Source organism: Oncorhynchus gorbuscha, unplaced genomic scaffold (assembly GCF_021184085.1).
Source record: "Oncorhynchus gorbuscha isolate QuinsamMale2020 ecotype Even-year unplaced genomic scaffold, OgorEven_v1.0 Un_scaffold_2547, whole genome shotgun sequence".
Taxonomy (NCBI): Eukaryota; Metazoa; Chordata; class Actinopteri; order Salmoniformes; family Salmonidae; genus Oncorhynchus; species Oncorhynchus gorbuscha.
In genome coordinates this window covers 34,536-61,473 of record NW_025747033.1, presented here as the reverse complement: position 1 = coordinate 61,473, position 26,938 = coordinate 34,536, and the positions used below count along the sequence as shown (strand labels likewise).

Genomic DNA, 26,938 nt, shown 5'->3' with positions numbered 1-26,938 from the left:
CAATGGCACGTTTCCTGTAAAAACTCTTATTTTATTTCTTATTTTAAGTTTGAATTATTAAGGAACAGACTCTCCCAAAATGTTCATCTGTGTTCAAGTGCCTCGGGGCATTTGTCTCCCTGCTCCGTCCACACCACTGTTACAAACACTGGCCAGCTATGGCTCTTGGATGATTGGCATTGACAGGACCGGACAGGGAGACGGATATAACACCCGTTAGAGAACCAGTCCTGTGCTGCTGAAACTCAATAGCTGTGTATGAGGTACAAACTTACACCGGTGGGCAATTCCAAAAACCTTTTTTTCTTTCTGCCCCCCTCATTTCGAGAAAGAAAGTTGATCTTTACGGGCTGGAAAAACAGCCATGACTAACTCTCCAGGAATGTCTCCTGGTCAAAAGGAGAACGCCAGCTATTTTCTGCCATAAAGAGACTAATTCTGTTGAATTTCGTTGGAGAGATTCCTAAAGCTTTTCTGTCTGTCTGTGTGTGTGTGTGTGCTTCTAAAAAGTCTAATTCTGTTGAATCGAGTATACAAAATCCCTAAAGCCTGCATATTCCGTTAAGCTCTCTTTACTGATTCTAGACCTGCTTTCAATTAAAATGTTAGGAGCCACATTGTGTGATGCTCAGTTTGCTCAGAGGTGGGGAGATCCTCTGTCTTTTCATGGGTATCGTCCTTAAAGCAGACACCGTGCTGTTTCACTAATCTCCAGAATGATCATTACTTTTACTACCAACAAATGCAGGTAATGTAGGTTTTTAGATCGGGGAATGATGCAAGATTAAGCAGATTTCTTAGTCATCTTCCCTGGTAGTTTGACTTGAGCTCCAAACATGACGTTTGTGTGGTTTGCAGTCTGAGTGGAATGGGTTCTTTTAATTGCACCTCCGTACACTACAGACCTACAGGGGAAGCTGCCCTGCATTTGCACTGCATATCACTCTATTGCACTGCATATCACTCTATTGCACTGCATAGTTACTGCATATCACTCTATCTCACTGCACTCAGTGTTAATAAGAGTGAAGATCACTCTATTGCACTGATAGATACCGTCTGGCAGGCGGCTGGAAAATCAGGAGCCACCCTGTCAATTAAATGGGAGAATCTGTGATTAATTCACATTGCAGTGTTAGCACTTTAGAATGCACTGCATTTGCACTCTATTGTCTATATGACACACACACCACTCAGTGTTAATAAGAGTGAAGACACACACACAGACACAGTCTGGCAGGCGGCTGGAAAATCAGGAGCCACCCTGTCAATTAAATGGGAGAATTGTGATTAATTTAGTGTTAGCTTTAGAATATCCTGTCTATAACACACACACACACACACACACACACACACACACACACACACACACACACACACAGACACAGACACAGACACAGACACAGACACAGACACAGACGCACACACACACACAAATCGATGAACTCACCTCAGGTCCACTGCAGATCTGATGAGGCAACAGGAAAGGGAGGCCACCACTGTGGCAACAGGAAAGGGAGGCCACCACTGTGGCAACAGGAAAGGGAGGCCACCACTGTGGCAACAGGAAAGGAAGGCCACCACTGTGGCAACAGGAAAGGGAGGCCACCACTGTAGCTCCAGGGCCTAAATACAAAGTGAAGAGCACGGAGAAGGTGCTCAGGGCACTGGTCAGTCAGTCATCTAGGCAGCCAGTCATCCAGCCAGTCAGCCAGGCTGATAAAGTACACTCCCACCTGTGTGTGAGGTTGGGTATTGTGATAGTGTCTCCTTTCGTTTCCATTAAATGGACAATATAGTACCGGTTCTGTTCTTTCCCTCCCTCTGTTGACGTTCCGTCCTAACTAACCCCAGTTTCCTCCCTATTTTCCAACATAGCTATTTAATGACGTCCCTGGGGTCCTCAGGCAGCTGTGAGGCCTGGGGCGGCCATGTATATGCCAGGCTATATGCATTACACATCTGGAGGCAGGTCACCTTTCAGGCATTGTTTGTTTTCAAGGTTGTATTTGATGGTTCCTCGCTGCCTAGAATGTCCTGTACCGAACACAGTGCTGCATTTCCAGATCAGAATCTCCCCGAGAGGCAGAACTATAGGATGGATCCTCTGTCACTGCAGCCACATCAACTCAGAGGCCTTTCAGGTTCTATGTGGACTTTTACTGTGAGAGTGAATGTGTAGTGGAGAAATGTGCAGTGTTTCCCTTTGTCTGTCTTATACAGTAATAGAGAGAGCATAGAAACCAGGCTGTTTTGTGTATGTATGACGACACCACTATGGAGGTGTTTGTTTGTGTGTTGCTGCTTCATCTCTCACACACCAACAGTTAGAAGCGATGTGGTGCTGAGTGAAGACGGGGTCTCAGCGGTGCCCGGGGGTCTCGGCTCTCAGCCTTCTCTGAAGTGGGATATATTCCAGAGCTGTCACTCTCTCACCTCCCTCACCTTCCTCACCCCAACCCCCTGAGAGGGGAGCCCAAAGCCTGTAGAGAGAGAGAGAGAGACACACACACACAGCTTCAACACTTCTTCCTGTCTGCGGACACACAGCTTCAACCGAGCCAGAACAAACAACAACCACTGACTCCGCATCGCCAGGGAAACAGCCCGGCCAACCAAAACATTCACACAGGCCACCATCACATTAACAGGCCTCACATTGAATTCTTCCCCCATTTTCTCTCTCTCTCTCTCTGTGTGTGTGTGTGTGTGTGTGTGTGTGTGTGTGTGTGTGTGTGTGTGTGTGTGTGTGTGTGTGTGTGTGTGTGTGTGTGTGTGTGTGTGTGTGTGTGTGTGTGTGTGTGTGTGAGAAGTGGCCCAATGTTTTTAAAGACCAGATCGTTTAACTTCTATATTATAGTATACTTGCACCGTGTTTCCATTTCGGTCAGGGTTTCTTTCAAAATAAAATGTTGTCGCCGTGTCGTTTCTTGACATACGCCGCTCGGCATAGACCGAGGTTTCAGATCAATGGCTTTAAACGCGGAAATAATTATCACAGATGAAAGTAGGGAGAGGAACACAAACAGCCTGTGGATTCAGCCTTTTAATTAGTGTTGTGAAATCTTTTCTCACTACAGCAAATGAGCTTCCCTGGGTTCTGGAGCGTTCTGTCAGGGATACATGCATTACTTTACACCAACGTGGATCACAGCCAGGAGTAGTTCAGGCTGGGGTTATTACCTCTTACACATGGATTAGGAATGGATCGGATTTAGAAAAATGTATTTCTGTCCCATTTCTGTCTGATTTGAGACCAGGCCCACCCGTACACAGATACGTAGGCATATTTCCTGATGAAACTGGTTGTACAGCTGTGGAGCTGTAGGCAGTAGCATACTGGCAGAACTCAAGCCTCTTTTGATCTGTCTCCTCGTGCTCTCCTCTCTCCTCCTCTCTCTCGCTCTCTCCTCCTCTCTCCTCCTCTCTCCTCCTCTCTCCTCCTCTCTCCTCCTCTCGCTCTCCCTCTCTCCTCTCTCCTCTCTCCTCTCTCTCTCCTCTCCTCGCTCTCTCTCCTCTCTCTCTCTCTCCTCCTCTCCTCTCTCTCCTCTCCTCCTCTCTCTCTCGCTCTCCTCCCTCTCTCTCCCTCCTCTCCTCTCTCTCTCCTCTCTCTCTCTCGCTCTCCTCCGCTCTCTCTCGCTCTCCTCCTCTCTCTCGCTCTCCTCCTCTCTCTCTCTCGCTCTCTCTCTCTCTCTCTCGCTCTCTCTCCGCTCTCTCTCTCGCTCTCCTCTCTCTCTCTCTCCTCTCTCTCTCGCTCTCCTCCTCGCTCTCTCGCTCTCCTCCTCTCTCTCTCTCGCTCCTCCTCCTCTCTCGCTCCTCCTCTCTCTCCTCTCTCGCTCTCCTCCCTCTCTCTCTCGCTCTCCTCCTCTCTCTCTCGCTCTCCTCCCTCTCTCTCTCGCTCCTCCTCTCTCTCTCGCTCTCCTCCTCTCTCTCTCGCTCTCCTCCTCTCTCTCGCTCTCTCCTCCCTCTCTCTCGCTCTCCTCCTCTCTCGCGCTCTCCTCTCTCTCTCTCGCTCTCCTCCTCTCTCTCTCGCTCTCCTCCTCTCTCTCTCTCGCTCTCCTCCTCTCTCTCTCTCGCTCTCCTCCTCTCTCTCTCTCGCTGTCCTCCTCTCTCTCTCTCGCTCTCCTCCTCTCTCTCTCTCGCTCTCCTCCTCTCTCTCTCTCGCTCTCCTCCTCTCTCTCTCTTCTCCTCTCTCTCTCTCGCTCTCCTCCTCTCTCTCTCTCGCTCTCCTCTCTCTCTCTCTCTCGCTCTCCTCCTCTCTCTCTCTCCCTCTCTCTCTCCTCCCTCTCTCTCTCTCTCTCCTCCTCTCTCTCTCGCTCTCCTCCTCTCTCTCTCTCGCTCTCCTCCTCTCTCTCTCGCTCTCCTCCTCTCTCTCTCGCTCTCCTCCTCTCTCTCTCGCTCCTCCTCTCTCTCTCTCGCTCTCCTCCTCTCTCTCTCGCTCTCCTCCTCTCTCTCTCTCGCTCCTCCTCTCTCTCTCTCGCTCTCCTCTCGCTCTCTCTCGCTCTCCTCCTCTCTCTCTCGCTCTCCTCCCTCTCTCTCTCGCTCTCCTCCTCTCTCTCTCGCTCTCCTCCCTCTCTCTCTCGCTCTCCTCCTCTCTCTCTCTCGCTCTCTCTCGCTCTCCTCCTCCTCTCTCGCTCTCCTCCTCTCTCCTCGCTCCTCCTCCTCTCTGAAGAGGCTCAGCTCTCCTCCTCTCTCTCGCTCCTCCTCCTCTCTCTCTCGCTCTCCTCCTCTCTCTCTCGCTCCCTCCTCTCTCTCTCGCTCTCCTCCTGCTCTCCTCTAATACTCTCTCTCTCGCTCTCCTCCTCTCTCTCTCGCTCTCCTCCTCTCTCTCGCTCTCCTCCCCTCTCTCTCGCTTTCCTCCTCTCTCTCTCGCTCCTCCTCTCTCTCTCGCTCCTGCTCTCCGCTCTCCTCCTCTCGCTCCGCTCTCTCTCCTCGCTCCTCCTCTCGCTCTCTCCTCCTCTCGCTCTCCCCTCCTCCTCTCTCTCTCGCTCTCCTCTCCTCTCTCTCTCGCTCCTCCTCCTCTCTCTCTCGCTCTCCCTCCTCTCTCTCTCGCTCTCCTCCTCTCTCTCTCGCTCTCCTCCTCTCTCTCTCGCTCTCCTCCTCTCTCTCTCGCTCTCCTCCTCTCTCTCTCGCCTCCTCCTCCCTCTCTCTCGCTAAATCTCCTCCTCTCTCTCTCGCTCTCCTCCTTCTCTCTCTCGCTCTCCTCCTCTCTCTCTCGCTCTCCCCTCCGCTCTCTCTCGCTCCTCTTCTCTCCGCTCCTCCGCTCTCTCGCTCCTCCGCTCTCTCTCGCTCTCTCCGCTCTCTCCTAATCTCCTCCGCTCTCTCTCGCTCTCCTCCTCTCGCTCTCGCTCTCTCCTCTCGCTCTCTCCTCGCTCGCTCTCCTCCTCTCGCTCTCCTCCTCTTCGCTCTCCTCCTCTCGCTCCTTCTCTCTCGCTCTCCTCCTCTCTCTCTCGCTCTCCTCCTCTCTCTCTCGCTCTCCTCCTCTCTCTCTCTCCTCTCTCTCTCGCTCTCCTCCTCTCTCTCGCTCTCCTCCTCTCTCTCTCTCCTCCTCTCTCTCTCGCTCTCCTCCTCTCTCTCTCGCTCTCCTCCCTCTCTCGCTCTCCTCCTCTCTCTCGCTCTCCTCCTCTCTCTCTCGCTCTCCTCCGCTCTCTCGCTCTCCTCCGCTCTCTCTCGCTCTCCTCCGCTCTCTCTCGCTCTCTCTCCGCTCTCTCTCGCTCTCCTCCGCTCTCTCTCGCTCTCTCCGCTCTCCTCTCGCTCGCTCTCTCCGCTCTCTCGCTCTCCTCCGCTCTCTCTCTCTCTCTCTCGCTCTCCTCCGCTCTCTCTCTCGCTCTCCTCGCTCTCCTCCGCTTCCTCTCTCTCTCGCTCTCCTCCGCTCTCTCTCGCTCTCCTCCGCTCTCTCTCGCTCTCTCCGCTCTCTCTCGCTCTCCTCCCTCTCTCTCTCGCTCTCCTCCTTTCTCTCTCTCGCTCTCCTCCTTCTCTCTCTCGCTCTCCTCCTTCTCTCTCTCTCGCTCTCCTCCTTTCTCGCTCTCCTCCTTCTCTCTCTCGCTCTCCTCCTTCTCTCTCTCGCTCTCCTCCTCTCTCGCTCTCGCTCCTTCCTCTCTCTCCTCTCGCTCCTCCTCTCGCTCTCTCGCTCTCCTCCTTCTCTCTCTCGCTCTCCTCCTTCTCTCCTCCTCTCGCTCCTCCTCTCTCTCGCTCTCCTCCTCTCGCTCTCTCCTCTCCTCCTCCTCTCTCTCGCTCTCCTCCTCTCTCTCTCGCTCTCCTCCTTTCTCTCTCTCGCTCTCCTCCTTTCTCTCTCTCGCTCTCCTCCTCTCTCTCGCTCTCCTCCTCTCTCTCTCGCTCTCTCTCGCTCTCTTCCTCTCTCTCTCGCTCTCTTCCTCTCGCTCTCTTCCTCTCGCTCTCGCTCTCTTCCTCTCGCTCTCGCTCTCTTCCTCTCGCTCTCGCTCTCCTCCTTCTCTCTCTCGCTCTCCTCCTTCTCTCTCTCGCTCTCCTCCTCTCTCTCTCGCTCTCCTCCTCTCTCTCTCCTCCTTATCGCTCTCCTCCTTCTCGCTCTCCTTCTCGCTCTCCTCCTCTCTCTCGCTCTCCTCCTCTCTCTCGCTCTCCTCCTCTCTCTCGCTCTCCTCCTCCTCTCTCTCGCTCTCCTCCTCCTCTCTCTCGCTCTCCTCCTCCTCTCTCTCGCTCTCCTCCTCCTCTCTCTCGCTCTCCTCTCTCGCGCTCTCCTCTCTCGCTCTCCTCCTCCTCTCTCTCGCTCTCCTCTCTCGCGCTCTCCTCTCTCGCGCTCTCCTCTCTCGCTCTCCTCCTCTCTCGCTCTCCTCTCTCCTCTCTCGCTCTCCTCTCTCTCGCTCTCCTCCTCGCTCTCCTCTCAACTCAAACATGCTTATGTGTCATCAATGCAACAGCAGAACAGAAATTAAAAACATGAACTCTTAACACCAACCCTCCTCCCGCTTCCTCCCCAGGTATGCCCCGGTTCTCCAGCCAGCCAGCAGCAGCCAGCATACGCCTGGGAGACAGCCAGGTTCTGGCCTGCGATGTCAACCCAGACCTGGTGCCTTTAGCCCGGTGGGAGCGTGAGCGTGAGCCCCTGGAGCTGAGCTCTAGGCTGGTGCAGCTACCCAACGGAGCCCTGGTGGTGAGCAACTCGGGAGGCCGACGCTGGGCTCTACCGCTGCATGGTGGAGAACGCTGGGCCCGCCAAGACCAGTGAAGAGGCCCAGCTCACAATACTGCCAGGTAATACTATAGATACTATATAGCTCTACATACAGCCAGGTAATACTATAGATACTATATAACAAGGACCGATCTAGACGTCTGTAGTGCGTGCAATAACCTTTCTTCAGCATCTCTGCTTTGGCAGAGGAAATAAAAGGTACAGTAATTGTAGAATTAAGCAATAAGGCCTTAGGGGATGTGGTATACGGCCAATATACCACGGCTAAGGGCTGTTCTTATGCAAGACGCAACGTGGAGTGCCTGGATACAGCTATTAGCCGTGGTATATTGGCCATATACCACAAACCCCCAAGGTGCCTTATTGCTATTATAAACTGGTTACCAAAGTCAAGTAAAAAATGATTTTGTTATTCCCATGGTATACGATCTGATATACCATGGCTTTCAGCCAATCAGCATTCAGAGTTCGAACCACCCAGTTTAGAATTAAGAACGGTATCTTACAGCATTCAATCGTTAGAATTGTCAGTCGTTTCCCTGTTCCTTTCTCTGCTGTTGTCATTCCATTCTAATGGAATCTAGAAAGAACAAAACCCTGTCCTGAAACACTTTCATCAAAAGGTTCAACGTTCTGGGCAAAGACACAAAACATCCACATCAAATTAGCTATTTTTCTTGATCAAATAACATGGAAAACAACCACTATTTGTGCAGTATTAATTTACCATCCTTTCAGACCACTTAATGTAAATGTACATTACTGTGTTGTACATAGGCTGGTTCTCTAGGGTTGTACCTGTAGACTTTCTATCACCATGAAGAAAACTATATACACTAAAGTAATTGAGTACATTGAGACATCAAGTGGTGTGTGATGATGTGGCTCATCTGGTAGAGCATGGTGTCTGTAGTGCTATGGTTGTATCTGGTAGAGCATGGTGTCTACAGTACTATGGTTGTATCTGGTAGAGCATGGTGTCTGTAGTGCTATGGTTGTATCTGGTAGAGCATGGTGTCTGTAGTGCTATGGTTGTATCTGGTAGAGCATGGTGTCTGTAGTGCTATGGTTGTATCTGGTAGAGCATGCTGTCTACAGTAATATGGTTGTATCTGGTAGAGCATGCTGTCTACAGTAATATGGTTGTATCTGGTAGAGCATGGTGTCTACAGTACTATGGCTGTATCTGGTATAGCATGGTGTCTACAGTACTATGGTTGTATCTGGTAGAGCATGGTGTCTACAGTACTATGGTTGTATCTGGTAGAGCATGGTGTCTACAGTAATATGGTTGTATCTGGTAGAGCATGGTGTCTACAGTACTATGGTTGTATCTGGTAGAGCATGGTGTCTACAGTAATATGGTTGTATCTGGTAGAGCATTGTTCCTGATGTGCTATGGTTGTGGGTTGGATTCTCACAGGGGACCAGTATTAAATGTATGTGCTCACTACTATTAGTTGCTGTGGATAAGAGTGTCTACTAACATGGAAAAGGACTTAATCGACCGTTTCAGTTTTCACATAGAAATAAGTTGCATTTGCAAAGTATTTCAAGAAACTGTAAAACGTATCATGCAAGTATTTTTATATTCCACAAGTATTATCATATTAACTGTTATCAGACAGTTATGAATGCTGGTAAACACTCAAATACATTCATTTTTAAAAATTAAATAAAAAAATCACAAAATTAGTGCAGTGGGCCTTTACTAGTCCTGTATTCGCACCCCGATTATAGACATCTTCAGCTCTGGCACAACAAATAATCTGCATCCACTTCCCCCGCCCAAACTACTTCCCGCTGCTATGTCTGTAGACTACTAGTGGCTGATACTCGGTGCAGACCCCTCGTGGTCAGACATTACTGCCAGTTGAACACACTGAGAGACTTGTACATGGTCTCCTCCACTCAAGTCATTTACCTCCAGCATGAACACATTTGACCTGGCCTCATGGCGAGAGAGAGAGAGTCAGTTAAGAACAAATTCTTATTTTCAATGATGGCCTAGGAACAGTGGGTTAACTGCCTGTTCAGGGGCAGAACGACAGATTTGTACCGTGTCAGCTCGGGGGTTTGAACTTGCAACCTTCCGGTTAACCACTAGGCTACCCTGCCGCCCCATTGAAAATTAATGCAAGGGAATTTCAACTAATTTCTTGAAATGACCCCCCAAAAAAAAAAAAAAAAAAATCTTAAATTAATTAAGAGGTTATTAATTAAGAGGTTAATCATACCTTCAGAGTCACTGTCTTTTCGCCATCTCAAGGGGTTAACATTGGGCAAAGCAGTTCAGCCAGTTGGGTGACCTCCTGAGTGGTCACCAGAGGTGTTGTTCATATTACTGATCCAGATCAGATCTCACGATGGGAGTCTTTGGAAGTGAGGAATGATGACACACGTTAACCAGAGGTCAACCCTGTTCTTTGTTTGGACAGAAACCGGAGAGGAGAGAGAACTGGAGTTCCTGGTAGAGCCACTTCCTGTGACCAAAGTGGTGGGGGCCAGTTTGCTGCTGCCGTGTGTGGTGACGGGTTATCCAACGCCCTACGTCCGATGGATGGTGGGAGACAAGCTTGTTGAGGAGAGGTGAGTTGGACCCGAAAGCCCTATTCTTAGAGAGGATTTTAAAGGTGTATTCCTTGTGAACCCATTTCTTCCAACTCAACAGTATAAATCAAATGTCTCAAATGGCTGTAAATGACCTCAAATGGCTGTAAATGACCTCAAATGGCTGTAAATGACCTCAAATGGCTGATGACCTCAAATGGCTGTAAATGATCTCAAATGGCTGTAAATGATCTCAAATGGCTGTCTCACTGGAAATACTTTTTTCATCTCATTGCCATAAGTTACTTTGTTTATATCCATCCATATTAGCACAGAAATCAAGTTGTGTTCATTTGTAGTGTTTGAATCAATTTGATGATTGAATCAGTCATTTAACATGTCCGTAAGGTAGTGTGACTATGTTCCTCTAGCCCTCAGACGTTCCTAGTCACACTCCTATAGCAGTACCAGCTTCCTTTGTGTCTTGTGCCCAAAGTGCAAACACTTAAAGAGCTGGCGCCTGTACCCCGAGGTGTTAACGCCACGGGGCCTGAGTTTCTGAGCGCACCACCGACGGGGCCAACAATACTGCCACTTAAGCAGGGAGACAACAAGGTTGGGCTGCCAGCAGTGTCGGGGAGTTCAGAAATTTAAACCCCGGGAGAGTGTCACACTCTTAGCCCTCCCCTGGGAGAGCTGTGTCAAACCAAACCCCTTGGGAGAGTTGTGTCAAGCCTAACCCCTTGGGAGAGCTGTGGATCAAGCCTAACTACTTGGGAGACCTGTGGATCAAACCAAACCCCTTGGGAGAGTTGTGTCAAGCCAAACCCCTTGGGAGAGTTGTGTCAAGCCAAACCCCTTGGGAGAGTTGTGTCAAGCCTAACCCCTGGGAGACCTGTGGATCAAGCCAAACCCCTTGGGAGAGTTGTCAAGCCAAACCCCTTGGGAGAGTTGTGTCAAGCCTAACCCCTGGGAGACCTGTGGATCAAGCCAAACCCCTTGGGAGAGTTGTGTCAAGCCAAACCCCTTGGGAGAGTTGTGTCAAGCCTAACCCCTGGGAGAGTTGTGTCAAGCCAAACCCCTTGGGAGAGTTGTGTCAAGCCTAACCCCTGGGAGACCTGTGGATCAAGCCAAACCCCTTGGGAGAGTTGTGTCAAGCCAAACCCCTTGGGAGAGTTGTGTCAAGCCTAACCCCTGGGAGACCTGTGGATCAAGCCAAACCCCTTGGGAGAGTTGTGTCAAGCCAAACCCCTTGGGAGAGTTGTGTCAAGCCTAACCCCTGGGAGACCTGTGGATCAAGCCAAACCCCTTGGGAGAGTTGTCAAGCCTAACCCCTGGGAGAGCTGTGAGGACAGAATAGCTAACAGAGTGGCTATGTGGCTGAGTTAACCCTTGTATTCATTTTCATTTTTGCACGGTCTCTATACACACTCACAGGACTCTACACACTGACACACACACACATGGTCGAGTTCTGGCCAATTCCAAAGTTCCCGCCTTGGTTTGTGTAAGGTTTACCTGGTTACCACACAGCCGTGTTTTCAGTTTGTCCCTTCCGGTAATAAGTATGTAAGTGAAGGAGACAGGCTAAGAAACCGAGACGAGAGATGAGAGCTCATTATTTTGGTGAAGAACTTTGTCTCACACATTTTATCACGCCTCTTCTGAAGTTCAGCTTGACAAGGACATTGTCTCCTTCTAAGGAGAAGAACATCTTGAAAGTAGTGTCAGACACTTTCATATCAGCCTCTGTCTCAGTCCTGGTAGAGTTGACTCTCTCACTATCTTGGTATATTGGTCTTGGATGCAGTGTGTCATTTTTGAAAACTACAGCTGAGTGTGGCAGACTGATAAAAGGAGAGTTGAGTTAAATATTCATTACAATAGATGTTCTTCATTGCGCACATTCCAAATATCATTGTGGTACTCTGGGATGGGGGGTTGAGAGGGTGCTTACATTGTTAATTAGAGCTTGTGCTGAACAAATGGGAGGTCCTCCTTTCTTACCCAGGCCACTTTACCCAGGAACACGCACAGCCGTGTGCTGAATACATTAAGTTAGGCCATTCTAACATTGTAACACAGGATTGACAATTGAACAACCGCTGGCAGAGTGGAGATCTGATCTTGTTTCTCCTTCAGCGTCCCTCCCAGGAAGACTTCAGAGGAAGAGAAACCCTGTCACTTTGTAATAATTGGAACGGAGGGAGGAAAAGAGGAGGGAATCCGTACTGAGCCTCATAATTGGTCGACTGTATGGAACCGTATTGCTATCAGAGCTGTTGAAGTAGACTGTGAATCCCGTATCTCCCATGACAGGAAGTTTATGGAGATGTGTGGAGATGGCGATGACTCGGTAAGAGGACGATGTTGATTTATGTTCAAGTTCTGGCGCTGACACTCAAAGGTGGTTGACGTCTCGCTGCGGTAGCATCTCTGGCCTGATAAAAAAACAGTTTATAGGATGAGTCAGAGAGAATATGTTTTAAGATGGAGAGTTGGAGGGAGAGGGATCTACAGTTTCTCTACAGGGACTCCTCTACATGGTCTCCTCTACAGGGTCGTTTCTACAGGGACTCCTCTACAGGGACTCCTCTACAGGGTCTCCTCTACAGGGTCTCCTCTACAGGGTCTCCTCTACAGGGTCTCCTCTACAGGGACTCCTCTACAGGGACTCCTCTACAGGGTCGTTTCTACAGGGACTCCTCTACAGGGTCGTTTCTACAGGGACTCCTCTACAGGGTCGTTTCTACAGGGACTCCTCTACAGGGACTCCTCTACAGGGACTCCTCTACAGGGTCTCCTCTTGCCAGTCTGTTTCTTAGAGAGATCTGGAGATTCATTCTACTCAACAGTGGTTGTGAATGAGCAGTTTCTCTACAGGGACTCCTCTACAGGGTCTCCTCTACAGGGTCTCCTCTACAGGGTCTCCTCTGCAGGGTCTCCTCTACAGGGCCGCCTCTACAGGGTCTCCTCTGGCCAGTCTGTTTCTTAGAGAGGTCTGGAGATTCATTCTACTCAACAGTGGTTGTGAATGAGCAGATTCTCTACAGGGTCTCCTCTACAGGGTCTCCTCTACAGGGCCGCCTCTACAGGGTCTCCTCTGGCCAGTCTGTTTCTTAGAGAGGTCTGGAGATTCATTCTACTCAACAGTGGTTGTGAATGAGCAGATTCTCTACAGCACATATGTCAGAGTCAAGGCCCGCGGGCCACATCCGGCCCGCGAGAAGGTTTTTTACGGCCCCTGGGATGATCTTGATTTGTTATTAGGGCCCGCAGACCGCAGCAAGCCGGCAGCCCGCAGATCTTTACACGCACCAATACTACATTTCCCACAATGCAACGGTGGCGAGCAGTAGGCTGCTTCATTTCAATATTTATTGGCACAGCAGTTGTCAGCATCACAGTAAAATTAACTTTCAGATACCCATCAAAAATGGCAAAACGGAAGGTGGACACTGGGGTTTCAAACAAGGTGGGAGTCTGAGTATTTGTTCACGGAGGTAGCTGGAAAACCTGTGTGTCTTCTGTGTGGAGAAAGTGTGGCGGTACTGAAAGAGTATAATCTGAGACGACATTATGAAACGAAACACGCGGACAAAAACAAGAATATGGACATGGAACAAAGGCTACAAAAGGCAGAGGAATTAAAACGAGGCCTCAAATCTCGACAGGCTCTGTTCAAAAAAGCCAAATCACAAGGCCAGGCTGCTGTCAAGGCCAGTTTTATTTTGGCAGAAGAGATCGCTAAATCAGCCCGGCCATTTACGGAGGGGGATTTCATCAAAAACTGCATGATTAAAGTTTGTGACGAAGTTTGCCCAGAAAAAAGGCAACTCTTTTTAAATGTGAGTCTGAGCAGAAACACCATTGCCGAGAGAGTAGACCAGTTGTCCATCAATCTAAAAGAGCAGCTTGTGAAAAAGGGAAAAGATTTCATTGCATATTCCTTGGCTGTGGATGAGAGCACCGACATTTCTGACATTGCCCAGTTGTCAATTTTCATCCGCGGAGGGACTCCAGCCTAAGCGTGACAGAGGAGTTTTTGGTTTACGTCCTATGCATGGCACAACTATGGGGCATGATTTGTATGAAGAGGTGTCAAGATGTGTAAATGAGATGGAGCTGCCTTGGGAAAAACTCGTGGGTTTGACAACCGACGGAGCACCTGCGATGTGTGGACACAGGAGCGGACTGGTAGCGAAGATACGGGAAAAGATGCAAGAGGAAAACGCGACAGGTGAGCTGACAGCTTATCATTGTATCATACACCAGGAACTCGGTAAAGCCTTGAAAATGGAGCATGTAATGAGCATCATCACGCGCACAGTTAACTTTATCAGAGCCAAAGGTTTGAATCACCGCCAGTTCAAGGCATTTCTGACGGAGTTAGAAACGGAGCATGGTGATTTGCCTTATCACACAGAGGTGCGATGGCTAAGCCAGGGAAAGGTGCTTCAAAGATGTTTCGAGCTTCTTGAGGAGATTTGTCTGTTCTTGGACAGCAAAGGGAAAGACACAACACAACTCCGAGACGAAATGTTTCTGTGTGAAATGGCTTTTCTGTGTGACATTACGAGTCATCTGAATGCAATGAACTTGCAGCTGCAGGGTCGGGATCGTGTCATCTCTGATATGTACAGTACAGTGAAGGCATTTAAAACCAAACTGACTCTGTGGGAGACCAGATGCGGAAAGAAAATTTGAGCCACTTTCCCAGCTGCCAGACCATGAAAGAGAAGTCTACCAGTGCGTTCCCGAGCGCACAGTTGGCTGATAAAATAGGTATGCTTGCCGCTGACTTTCGATTTGCTGACTTTGAAGCACAAAAAGCAGGTTGGAACTGCTGTAACCCATTTGCTGTTGACGTGGAAAGCTCACCACCAAACCTCCAAATGGAGTTGATTGACCTCCAATGCAATGATGCACTGAGGGCAAAATATCCAGTGGGTGCTGCGGAGGCCCGTTTCCTCCCCGACACAATGCCCCAGCTGCGCATCCAGGCTGCTCAAACGTTGTCTATGTTTGGCAGCACATACCTGTGAACAACTGTTTTCTTTGATGAACTTGAACAAAACATCACACAGAAGTCGACTTACTGCTGAACACCTCCACTCAATTCTGAGGATTTCCTCAGCTCAGAGCCTTACCCCGAACATTGATGAACTTGTGGAAAAGATGGGACACCACCAAGTATCACCCTCAACCTCAAACAAGTGAACATTACTGTGCAATCACATATTTAGAGTTTTTACTCAGTTCAAGTTTAAAAGTTAAAGTTTAATATTTGTTTTCACTGCATGTTACTTCTCCTTAAACAAAGTGTTGTTTTTGATTTAGATTTTTGCACTTTATTTTATTGTATTTCAATCCAATTATATTTTTAAAATATTTCAGTTGAGTGGATGATAGAAAATTGCTATTATAGTTTTTTTCTTTGAAGTAAATTTAGCCCACTTTTGCTAAAATAGAAAATATAGGCTACTGATGGTGCCTTGAATACAGGTTTCTTTCATTTAATGTTCATGTTATGGGGATTTTTATATAAAGGAAATTTGTCTTTGTGTCTGTTGAAAATTAAAGATTACTGACAGAGCCATAAGAAAATATTCTTTATTTATCTGATCATATTGGAATATATTTGTTAGGTTTTCAGTAGGTTCAATTAGGTTCACTAGACTATATCGTCATTTAAAAATTTTCAATGAACATTCGAACAGTCCGGCCCTCGGCTAGCTAAATTTTTTATTTGGCCCTCCGTCCATTTGACTTTGACACCCCTGCTCTACAGGGTCTCCTCTACAGGGTCTCCTCTACAGGGCCGCCTCTACAGGGTCTCCTCTGGCCAGTCTGTTTCTTAGAGAGGTCTGGAGATTCATTCTACTCAACAGTGGTTGTGAATGAGCAGATTCTCTACAGGGTCTCCTCTACAGGGTCTCCTCTACAGGGTCTCCTCTGGCCAGTCTGTTTCTTAGAGAGGTCTGGAGATTCATTCTACTCAACAGTGGCTGTGGTTGTGAATTAGCAGTTTCTCTACAGGGTCTCCTCTACAGGGTCTCCTCTACAGGGTCTCCTCTACAGGGCCGCCTCTACAGGGTCTCCTCTACAGGGTCTCCTCTACAGGGTCTCCTCTGGCCAGTCTGTTTCTTAGAGAGGTCTGGAGATTCATTCTACTCAACAGTGGCTGTGGTTGTGAATGAGCAGTTTTTTCTTATGTCTTATGTCCTTTAGTCACTGAGAGTCACTCCTTTAGCTTATGTTCACTCTTATGTCGGTCACTGAGAGTCACTCCTTTAGCTTATGTCGGTCACTGAGAGTCACTCCTTTAGCTTATGTCGGTCACTGAGAGTCACTCCTTTAGCTTATGTCGCTTATGTCGGTCACTGAGAGTCACTCCTTTAGCTTATGTCGGTCACTGAGAGTCACTCCTTTAGCTTATGTCGGTCACTGAGAGTCACTCCTTTAGCTTATGTCGGTCACTGAGAGTCACTCCTTTAGCTTATGTCGGTCACTGAGAGTCGGTCACTGAGAGTCACTCCTTTAGCTTATGTCAGCTGACATTTTTTTGATAGCTGGCTGCTAGAATAATTGACCAATCTAAACTTAGTAATCATGGTCAAATTAACGGCTGTGGCTCCCCCATTGATTTTGTTAGTCAGTCTCACTCGGATAACATATTACATTTCTAAGCAGTTATCCAGTTTAATTTCCTCCATCAGCTCAATATCACACCGTCTAGATTGCACAAGTTCAACCCTGATATCTCCTCCCTATGTTTTAGATGTGGCTCAGATGAAGGAACATTCCTTCATTCCACTTGGCAGTGTTCAAAACCACACGGTTTCTGGCAGGGGGTTTGAGATACAGGATCCTCAATTCATGGGGTTGCATTCCCTTTAGACCCGGAGGTCTGTCTACTGGGTAACTTCACTAATTCCAGTCTTAGCTTTATAGTTTGGCTTTGCCTAACAGAAATATTGCTAGCGATTGCCAAGAAATGTATTGCCTTGAAATGGATATTTGATTCCTCCCTGCCGGTTGCAATGTGTCTATCAGAAGTTAATAGTCGTATCCCACTGGAGAAAATCACTTACTGCTTGAGGAATAAGTTAGTCATTTTACAGAATTTGGCAACCTTTTATTGACTATATGGAGAATCTCACATCATATTGATTGCATCTCTATGTAATCCTCACATAATGTTTCACACTTAATGTATAATATGTAGCCTACGGCAGGAGCCAAAGCTCGTTATGATCTAACGTCTCATTTTTTTATTTTGACTTTATTTTATTGTATATTTGTGTGTATTTAAAAAAATACATGTATATTTTTATGTACACACGTCTGTTGTCTTGTAGGGTTGTCATTTGTTATATTGTCTGATATCTTTTTATTTTTGTTTTAATTGGAAAATGCAAAAATAAAATAAAATGAATCTGAACTTTTCTCTCCACCTTATGGCAAAATGTGTACAATTGCAAAAAACTACTCTTAAACAATATATATATATATATGTTTTTATCTCCGCTGGCAAGAGGGGGGTAGCCAACATGTTTTGATCGTAATTTTAGTGTGGGGGGGAGTGTGCACATGTGGGTCCACAGACCCAGACCACTGTGGGTCCGCAGACCCAGACCACTGTGGGTCCGCAGACCCAGACCACTGTGGGTCCGCAGACCCAGACCACTGTGGGTCCGCAGACCCAGACCACTGTGGGTCCGCAGACCCAGACCACTGTGGGTCCGCAGACCCAGACCACTGTGGGTCCGCAGACCCAGACCACTGTGGGTCCGCAGACCCAGACCACTGTGGGGCCGCAGACCCAGACCACTGTGGGGCCGCAGACCCAGACCACTGTGGGGCCGCAGACCCAGACCACTGTGGGGCCGCAGACCCAGACCACTGGGTCCGCAGACCCAGACCACTGTGGGGCCGCAGATGAGCAATAATAATGATTACTGCTGCAGTCAGCTCTGTATTTACTCTGTTAGACGTTTTGCAACATGTAGCTGTTGCAAGAGCTGGTCATAACATATAACATGGTGTCTCTACCCTGATAATGTATAAGGGAAAAAGATGATGCTCAGTCTTTTACTTCTGCTACTTCTGCCTGTACATTCTAGCTCTGAGGTCAAATCAGTAGCATCTGCAAGGCTGTGTCCCTATGTAGCCCCCTGGTGGTGTGGATCTGCTAGTGTCGGGCAGTGGGATGAAGTCATGACAGGTGACCCTTTTAAAAGACGCTATGGGCAGGAGATAGCCTAGTGGGTAGGAGCGTAAGTCATGACAGGTGACCCTTTTAAAAGACGCTAAGGCCAGGAGATAGCCTAGTGGTTAGGAGCGTAAGTCATGACAGGTGACCCTTTTAAAAGACGCTATGGGCAGGAGATAGCCTAGTGGGTAGGAGCGTAAGTCATGACAGGTGACCCTTTTAAAAGACGCTATGTGCAGGAGATAGCCTAGTGGGTAGGAGCGTTGGGCCAGTAACCAAAAGCTGACAAGGTAAAATTCTGTTGTTCTGTCCCTGAACAAGGCAGTTAACCTACTCTTCCCAGGTAGGCTGTCATTTTTAATAAGATTTTGTTCTTAATTAACTGACTTCCCTAGTTAAATACAAACAAATAAATAAACACTGTTCCCCGGTAGGCTGTCATTTTTAATAAGATTTTGTTCTTAATTAACTGACTTCCCTAGTTAAATACAAACAAATAAATAAACACTGTTCCCCGGTAGGCCGTCATTGTAAATAAGATTTAGTTCTTAATTAACTGACTTGCCTAGTTAAATAAAGGTCAAATAAAAACACTGATCCCCAGGCACCGATGATGTGGATTAAAACAGCCCCCCACACCTCTGATCAGAGGGGTTGGCTTAAATGCGGAAGACACATTTCAGTTGAATTCATTCAGTTGTACAACTGACTAGGTCTCCCCCTTTCCTTTACAAGTGAAGAAGCCTCGTTCCTAATTCTCTGACCCAGACACACTGAAGCTTTGTAAAAAATACCTATAGCCAAAGACATAAGATTTGCCATTAATCTGGTTTAAGCACTAGCAGGATGGTATGTTGCAAGTGCGTGTTGAATATAAATTGATCTCCTCACCCCGTCTTGAATCTCCTACAAAACAGCCAGTCTTGTAGCGACTCTGAGTTGCCCGTCAATCAGCTCTGTACACACAAGGCCAACGATCATGAAAGAGACCGTCAGCTTTTGTTCTGGCAAATATCCTGCTATCACCTAATAGAATCCCCGGCAGTCAATAAAATGGATGAATAATGCATCACTGGCAAGCGACGGGGTTGACATTGCATGTAAATCATATGCCTCAAGCCTCTCAGAGCGGCTCTCTTCTTGTCTTGGCTCCCTCATTTCAATATGATTTGGTTTATGATATTTACTTGTGTATGACTGGTATTCAGCGGGGTAAATGTGTTTTTCAGTGGGACTGTAATGGGATGACTTTCTACCCTCTGTGGCTTTGGGAAGTCCTACTTCCTGTGCTGGAGTGTGGCGTTACCGGCGGGGGCGGCAATAGGACCTCATGGCTTCTGTGCCCCTGATCTCTCCCAGCTCACACTGTACCTTTTTATCATATACGGTCGTCTGTATCCTCCATGCTTTCCCCATCGCTGTCGTCGCGTCCTTGACATTCTCATTTTCTGAGCATTGTTTCTGCTCTATCAGAGTAGAGGAAATGACCTCCTCGCCTTTCCTCAAAGTTAGTGGCACACTGTAGGCAACACAGCCCTGAGTAAGTTCACCTGATAACCTGATCTTGTAGTAATCCCCAATAGAGGCGTGAATAGGCTTGGTGATGGACTGTAGCTGCTCAGACAGACGTGATCATTTCCATCTGCTCGTTATGGGCGGCCGCTGGGTTGCCTACTGCTTTGTGCTAGTTAGAAGTTGGCCCAGCCTCATTGTACACTGATTACAGCACTATTGCTCACTCCGCCCTCCCCAACCTCTGATTGATTTCTAGTTTGCAAGACCTCCGTTCTCGATCCAATTTTAGGTTAATCGCTGCACTCTCCCTGCCGGCTCTCTTTAAAAATGATTTTTTTAAGAGGCCCTGAAAATTGACACAACGTAGAAATATATAGATGTTAGGCAGCAGTTTTCCTCCACGTCTGGGAGAAGGCCCGTCAGACGCCACCTATCAATGTTAATGGGCTGTGATTTTCGCTCGTTCTTTTGTGCAGCGTCAGCATTAACAAGATTAACGGCGAGTCCCCGCCTTTTGCTAGCTCGCCGTTTCTGCACGGCAGATTTATAACCCACTTATTAAACGGGTTTGGAGCGTGCGTGGAAACGCCGTCGTGGCGTAACGCTCTGCTGCGGTGTTGGTGGGCAGGCACAAATCATGTGTCATCGGAACACAAAAAAAAATGGCTCCCTCACCTCGAGAGCTTAGGCTCGGAGAAGAGACTCATAAATGCTCATGTTATTGTACGTCCTATTAATACTGTCAGAATGAAACACATTGGAGGTCATTGATGGTTTAGCAACAATTTTTTGCATTTTACAAACTCTTTGAATGAACTTGGTCCCTGATTTAAAGTTTACAGTCACTTGTGTTTCTATTACAGTTGGCCAGTAACACATACCTATGCTTGATTCTTACCAGAGTTCCGTGGCTGTATCTGTTATCGGATTGGCTGTTTCTCACTGCTGCTAGAATGATCTGTGAAGACTTGGAGTGACATCACTGCCATGTTAGTTGGGACAACAGACAGACATGCTATTCTCTGCCACTGGAGCTGAGGAGAACTCTTTACAGTCTGTCTGTTTCGTCTACACATCCCAGACATGGCTCTCTCCCCCATGGCATCCACTGTCCTTACCCTGCACTCAGTTACCAATGACATATACAGGGCCTTCCTCCATACCCTAACCTTGCCAGAAGAACATTCCTCTGATGTGTGTATTTTACGTAGGTTGCGAGCTTTGTGATACGCTAATCCAAAGACCGGTACACCGTCGTCTCAGTGCTCTGGTGAAAAGCAAATCAAAATAAGGTTTGCAGGAGTAGTTCCATCTTAGGGCCTTGTGGGTTTCCATTACGAGACGGAGGAAAACAAACACTTTCATGGATGACTCATTCAAGAGGCCATGCCAAGGCTGGGTCTTTTCGCATTCATTTTTATTTTACGTCTGTTCTTATACCGCTGTTAGCTCAGAGCCGTCTAAAGCTGGCTTGTCCTCGCAGTTTCCCCACAGATCAACAGATGTTATCTGTTTGCATAAAGAAAGCACCCATCTACAACCCCGATAGGGGCTCTCAAATGAAACGGAATGTTTTCTTCACCCCTCCACCCCCAAAAGCTCTTTCCAAATGCACCACAGTGCCGATTGTGCCCCAGCCAAAGAGGGAGGTTCAGCCTGCTTTCTCCCTGAGTGCTAACACCTGGGTCTGCTGCACAATAGTTTGCATTCACCGTGCAGCGCAGCCAAGCAGGCAGGCGAGCGGGCGGACGGGAGAGAGAGAAGTATTACTTAAGTCGTTTTTTGGGGTATCTGTACTTTACTTAACTATTTATATTTTTGACAACTTATACTTTTACTTCACTACATTCCTAAAGAAAATATGTGCTTTTTACTCCCATATATTTTCCCTGACGCCCAAAAGTACTTCTTACATTTAGATTACTCAGACAGGATAGCAATATGGTTAAATTCACACACCATCAATATAATGTGTTGTCATCCCTACTGCCCCTGGGGAAATGTAAGGTGAGACTCAGGGGATGGATGGGAGGGGGTGCTAGGCATGCTTTCATCTGGGGGGGGGGGGCTATGCAGGAAGGGATGGGAGGGGGTGCTAGGCATGCTTTCATCTGGGGGGCTATGCAGGGTGGGAAGGGATGGGAAACATGGTTTTCTGGTGGGGAGGGAGGATGCGGGTGAGGGATTGGGGACAGAGGAGGTTGGGTAGAATGGGTTGGGGAGGGTCTTGTTTGTTTTCCTTGCATACAGAACATTGCTAAACTGTTGAAGCTGTTTGTCTTTGTTGCATTTCTCTGCTAGTTTTTGAAATATGTCACGCAAATATTCCAACTGAATGTGTGACTATATCTGAATGAACAGGATTTAGAATGTAAAACCTGTACCTTTTAAACCCCTTCTGGAAAAATGACAAACTAAAGAAAAAGTTGGTCACAAAAAAAATGAAAGCGAGAGGGTGAGTCATTAAAAAAAAGGTTGAGTGTGAACGACTCACTCCTGCCCATTTAATAATGAATGTTTTGTTATGAGTGTTACGATTCCCCTCTGGTGCTGTTTAGACAGTGTGACCTTGGCCGGACAACCAATGCCCAGTGCAGCACCGGATATTCCACTTCCGTTTCTAGAGACCGACAGCTCTATCAAAAATGAGAGAGATGAGCTCAGCATGTGTGTGTGACCTCTGCCAGCTTCAGATGCAGAGGCACAGCGCTGGAGTCACAACTCATATTCAAATTGTTGTTCTCATATTGAACCTGGGCTCGCTGGGAGCCTGGACAGAGAACAGATATAGGAACCTGGGCTCGCTGGGAGCCTGGACAGATATTGGAACCTGGGCTGGCTGGGAGCCTGGACAGAGAACAGATATAGGAACCTGGGCTCGCTGGGAGCCTGGACAGAGAACAGATATAGGAACCTGGGCTCGCTGGGAGCCTGGACAGATATTGGAACCTGGGCTCGCTGGGAGCCTGGACAGATATAGGAACCTGGGCTCGCTGGGAGCCTGGACAGATATTGGAACCTGGGCTCGCTGGGAGCCTGGACAGAGAACAGATATAGGAACCTGGGCTCGCTGGGAGCCTGGACAGATATTGGAACCTGGGCTCGCTGGGAGCCTGGACAGAGAACAGATATAGGAACCTGGGCTCGCTGGGAGCCTGGACAGAGAACAGATATAGGAACCTGGGCTCGCTGGGAGCCTGGACAGATATTGGAACCTGGGCTCGCTGGGAGCCTGGACAGAGAACAGATATAGGAACCTGGGCTCGCTGGGAGCCTGGACAGATATTGGAATCTGGGCTCGCTGGGAGCCTGGACAGAGAACAGATATAGGAACCTGGGCTCGCTGGGAGCCTGGACAGAGAACAGATATAGGTACCTGGGCTCGCTGGGAGCCTGGACAGATATTGGAACCTGGGCTCGCTGGGAGCCTGGACAGATATAGGAACCTGGGCTCGCTGGGAGCCTGGACAGATATAGGAACCTGGGCTCGCTGGGAGCCTGGACAGATATTGGAACCTGGGCTCGCTGGGAGCCTGGACAGAGAACAGATATAGGAACCTGGGCTCGCTGGGAGCCTGGACAGATATTGGAACCTGGGCTCGCTGGGAGCCTGGACAGATATAGGAACCTGGGCTTGCTGGGAGCCTGGACAGATATAGGAACCTGGGCTCGCTGGGAGCCTGGACAGAGAACAGATATAGGAACCTGGGCTCGCTGGGAGCCTGGACAGAGAACAGATATAGGAACCTCGGCTCGCTGGGAGCCTGGACAGAGGACAGATATTGGAACCTGGGCTCGCCGGGTGCCTGGACAGAGGACAGATATAGGAACCTGGGCTCGCTGGGAGCCTGGACAGAGAACAGATATAGGAACCTGGGCTCGCTGGGAGCCTGGACAGAGGACAGATATTGGAACCTGGGCTCGCTGGGAGCCTGGACAGATATTGGAACCTGGGCTCGCTGGGAGCCTGGACAGAGAACAGATATAGGAATCTGGGCTATAGTCCTAGGTTCCTCTCCCATGGAGACCCATGGGGTGGCGCCCTATTGGCCCAGTGTCGTCCGGGTTAGGGGAGGGTTTGTCCGGCAGGGATGTCCTTGTCCTATTGGGCACTAGCGGCTCCTGTGGCGGGCCGGGCGCAGTGCACGCTGACACGGTCGCCAGGTGTACAGTTTTTCCTCTGACACATTGGCGTGGCTGGCTTCCGGGTTAAGTGGGCATTGTGTCAAGAAGCAGTATGGCTCTCGACCTTCGCCTCTCCCGAGTCTGTATGGGAGTTGCAGCGTTGAGACAAGACTGTAACTACCAATTGGATTCCATGAAATTGGGGGGTAAAATAAAGGAATTTTCCGCTACAGTGTGGGAGAAACCTACGCTCCTCTCTTCAGTCTACTCAAATCCTCACCACCTGACGACCCTGCTGTACATCCATGTTATGTAGCCACCTGACGACCCAGCTATACATCCATATGTTATGTAGCCACCTGACGACCCTGCTGTACATCCATGTTATGTAGCCACCTGACGACCCAGCTATACATCCATGTTATGTAGCCACCTGACGACCCAGCTGTACATCCACGTTATGTAGCCACGCGACGACCCAGCTGTACATCCACGTTATGTAGCCACCTGACGACCCAGCTGTACATCCACGTTATGTAGCCACCTGACGACCCAGTTGTACATCCACGTTATGTAGCCACCTGACGACCCAGCTGTACATCCACGTTATGTAGCCACCTGACGACCCAGCTGTACATCCATGTTATGTAGCCACCTGACGACCCAGCTGTACATCCTTGCAGCCAGACATACTTCATCAGTACATCAACACTTCCAAGCACGCCAGTGACTCGGCTCTCTCTGCCAGGTGAAAGTGACAATAGCACCATATCTCTAGCTTTCATACAAAGCGCGAGCCCAATTAGCGCCATATCAACCGGTACCTGCGACATCTCACCTCGCACTCAATACCGTTCTCCGATAGCGTGTCTAGCGTCCTCGTGGCAGCGAACGGATGCTAAGTGACAGTGAAAATTTGGAGCTAATTAAAAGGCCCTTTGTAGGTGAGGACTGTGTAATGCGTTTTTAATTATGCCCAGGCTCCTGCCTCTTCCACTGAAGAGTCTCTGTTACCACGGGGATGTGGCATATCTCACGGTCACAACAGCTCCGGCTCAGATTTGAATACAGCATAGGGAGGAATTAGCCGCGACCGTGGAGCTCGGCCATATTGCTTCCCGTGTTACTGATTCAATCCTTTCAACTGACTCACAATCTTTCCTCATTGACTGAAAGGTGAGAGTGGTGACGTCTTAAACTGATTTTAAGATCTCATTGTTGTAAAGCGTGGAGAGACTGTAACTATGTGACTTTCCTACGTAGCCTTTCTGGATGTAGTGAAAAGGTATTGACATCTTCAATACCTGCACCTCACTGTGTCACAATGCCACTGTCAATGAGAGTAGACGCCCTGGTGGAGCGAAGGCCTTCAATGGAGCCCAGCGACTCTTCTACAAGGACTACAGGAATCCTATTGATCTGTTCAATTCCACACTGTGTCACAATGCCACTGTCAATGAGAGTAGACGCCCTGGTGGAGCGAAGGCCTTCAATGGAGCCCAGCGACTCTTCTACAAGGACTACAGGAATCCTATTGATCTGTTCAATTCCACACTGTGTCTTTTGAATGGCCCCAACTCCTACACCTACTAAAAGAACATGACAACATTTTGGAGGCCCTGAGAAGAAGGGAGAGAAGCCAGCTAGAGCAAGGTGTTTGTGGCCTGTTTCATAAAGCGGTCTCAGGACCTGGGGAGAGGACAAAATACTCCTTTATGAGTTACTGTTATGATGTTCTGACTGCAGCTACTGTTCCCCTCTTATACAATCTGTGGTTGGGTCTGGACTGCTGTGTGGACTCCCGTCCTATAGGCTGCAGTCGACTGCACCACCAGCCAACCAACCAGCCATTCACCTCTGGGAACGTCTCAGCGAATAGCACTCACACTCTGAACAAGAGGCTGTTGTCACACTGGTACCAAAATAATATTCACTTACTGCAGTGTGTGTTGTTATTTCACAAGTGTTCATTCAAAACTTTCTGCTGGGGCAGTTCCACTAATCTTATCAACATATATGAATGGGTTCAATCATGCCTTTGGCCACACCAACAGTCTATCCATTGTCAATCCAGGCGATGTGAAGATCATTGGAATTGTGCTCTGAACAAGCCACATCTTTCCCTCAGTCAGCAGTGTGATGTCATCCAGACAGCAGGTAGAGGCCCAGTCCAACAAACAGCTCTGTTACACAGTAGATGGCCCAGGGTGCTGTAAGCAGCCAATCAGATGGCACAGGGTGCTGTAGGCAGCCAATCAGGTGGCACAGGGTGCTGTAGGCAGCCATTACAGGCAGGGCAAAGTGGTGGGGAGGGAGAGGGAGTGAAAAAGAGAGCAGGAAGGGTGCACGCTGCGGTGGAAATCCCACCTCGTCAGGAGTTTAAATCAAATCGATGGCCCGCAGACAGTGGGTTCTGCAGTGTGCAGACAGTGGGTTCTGCAGTTCTACGATCTCTGCCTCCCCTCTGTTTCCTGGTACCGCCAAGGGCTATTTTCTCTACTATCACTCTCTCCCTACTGTACCACTCTCTCCCTACTGTAACACACACACACACACACACACACACACACACACACACACACACACACACACACACACACACACACACACACACACACACACACACACACACACACACACACACACACACACACACACACACACACACACACACACACACACACACACACACACACACACACACACACTCACCAGTGCTCTCCTTCATAACCTATTGATTTCTTCCTCTACATCACAAGTTAAATCAACACTGTTGTCGGAGGCCTGCTACCCTCCTGGAATATTGAGCAGTTCAAAGGACAAGCTCTTTAAGATGGAGGTCACTGGGTTTGTTGGAAGATGAGATGCTGCTTTAGGTTGAGAAAAGGGGTGATTTTGGATCCACATGTAACCAAATCTCCCAGGCCTGAGGGAATTCATTGATGCTTCCACCTAGTATTGGGTTCTTCATACCATTCAGTTGTCGGAGAGCCAATGAGAACCTCATCTCTGTTACCATCTTAGTGTGAATGTCTTGGTGCTGGGTCATCAACAGTATTATAGTGGGAGGGTCACCGTTCATGCTCTTGAATCACACATTTTAGCTGAACACAAGAACTCAAGTAATCATGCATCTACAGTGCCTTCAGAACGTATTCACACACAATTCTCCATAATGTGAATGTGGAATTTTGTTTGTTTTTATATTTTTTTCCAAAGCTGAAATGTCTCCAGTCAAAAAGTATTCAACCACTTTATGGCACAAACCTAAAAACGTTCAGTAATAAAACTGTGCTGAACTAATCAGATAACATATTGCATGGACTCATTCATTGTTGAATAATAGTGGTTAACATGATTTT

General features: G+C 48.4%; 1 protein-coding gene across 1 annotated transcript in view; it reads left to right on the top strand.

The window, feature by feature from the left end:
- The first annotated feature begins 7,147 nt into the window (after positions 1-7,147).
- Positions 7,148-26,938, top strand: part of LOC124026064 (neogenin-like) — a 53,073-nt gene continuing 33,282 nt past the window's right edge. The window contains exons 1-2 of the mRNA XM_046339238.1: positions 7,148-7,230; positions 9,610-9,760. Coding sequence (XP_046195194.1) covers positions 7,170-7,230; positions 9,610-9,760 — 212 coding nt within the window. The 5' untranslated portion in view covers positions 7,148-7,169. The remainder of the gene's footprint in view (positions 7,231-9,609; positions 9,761-26,938) is intronic.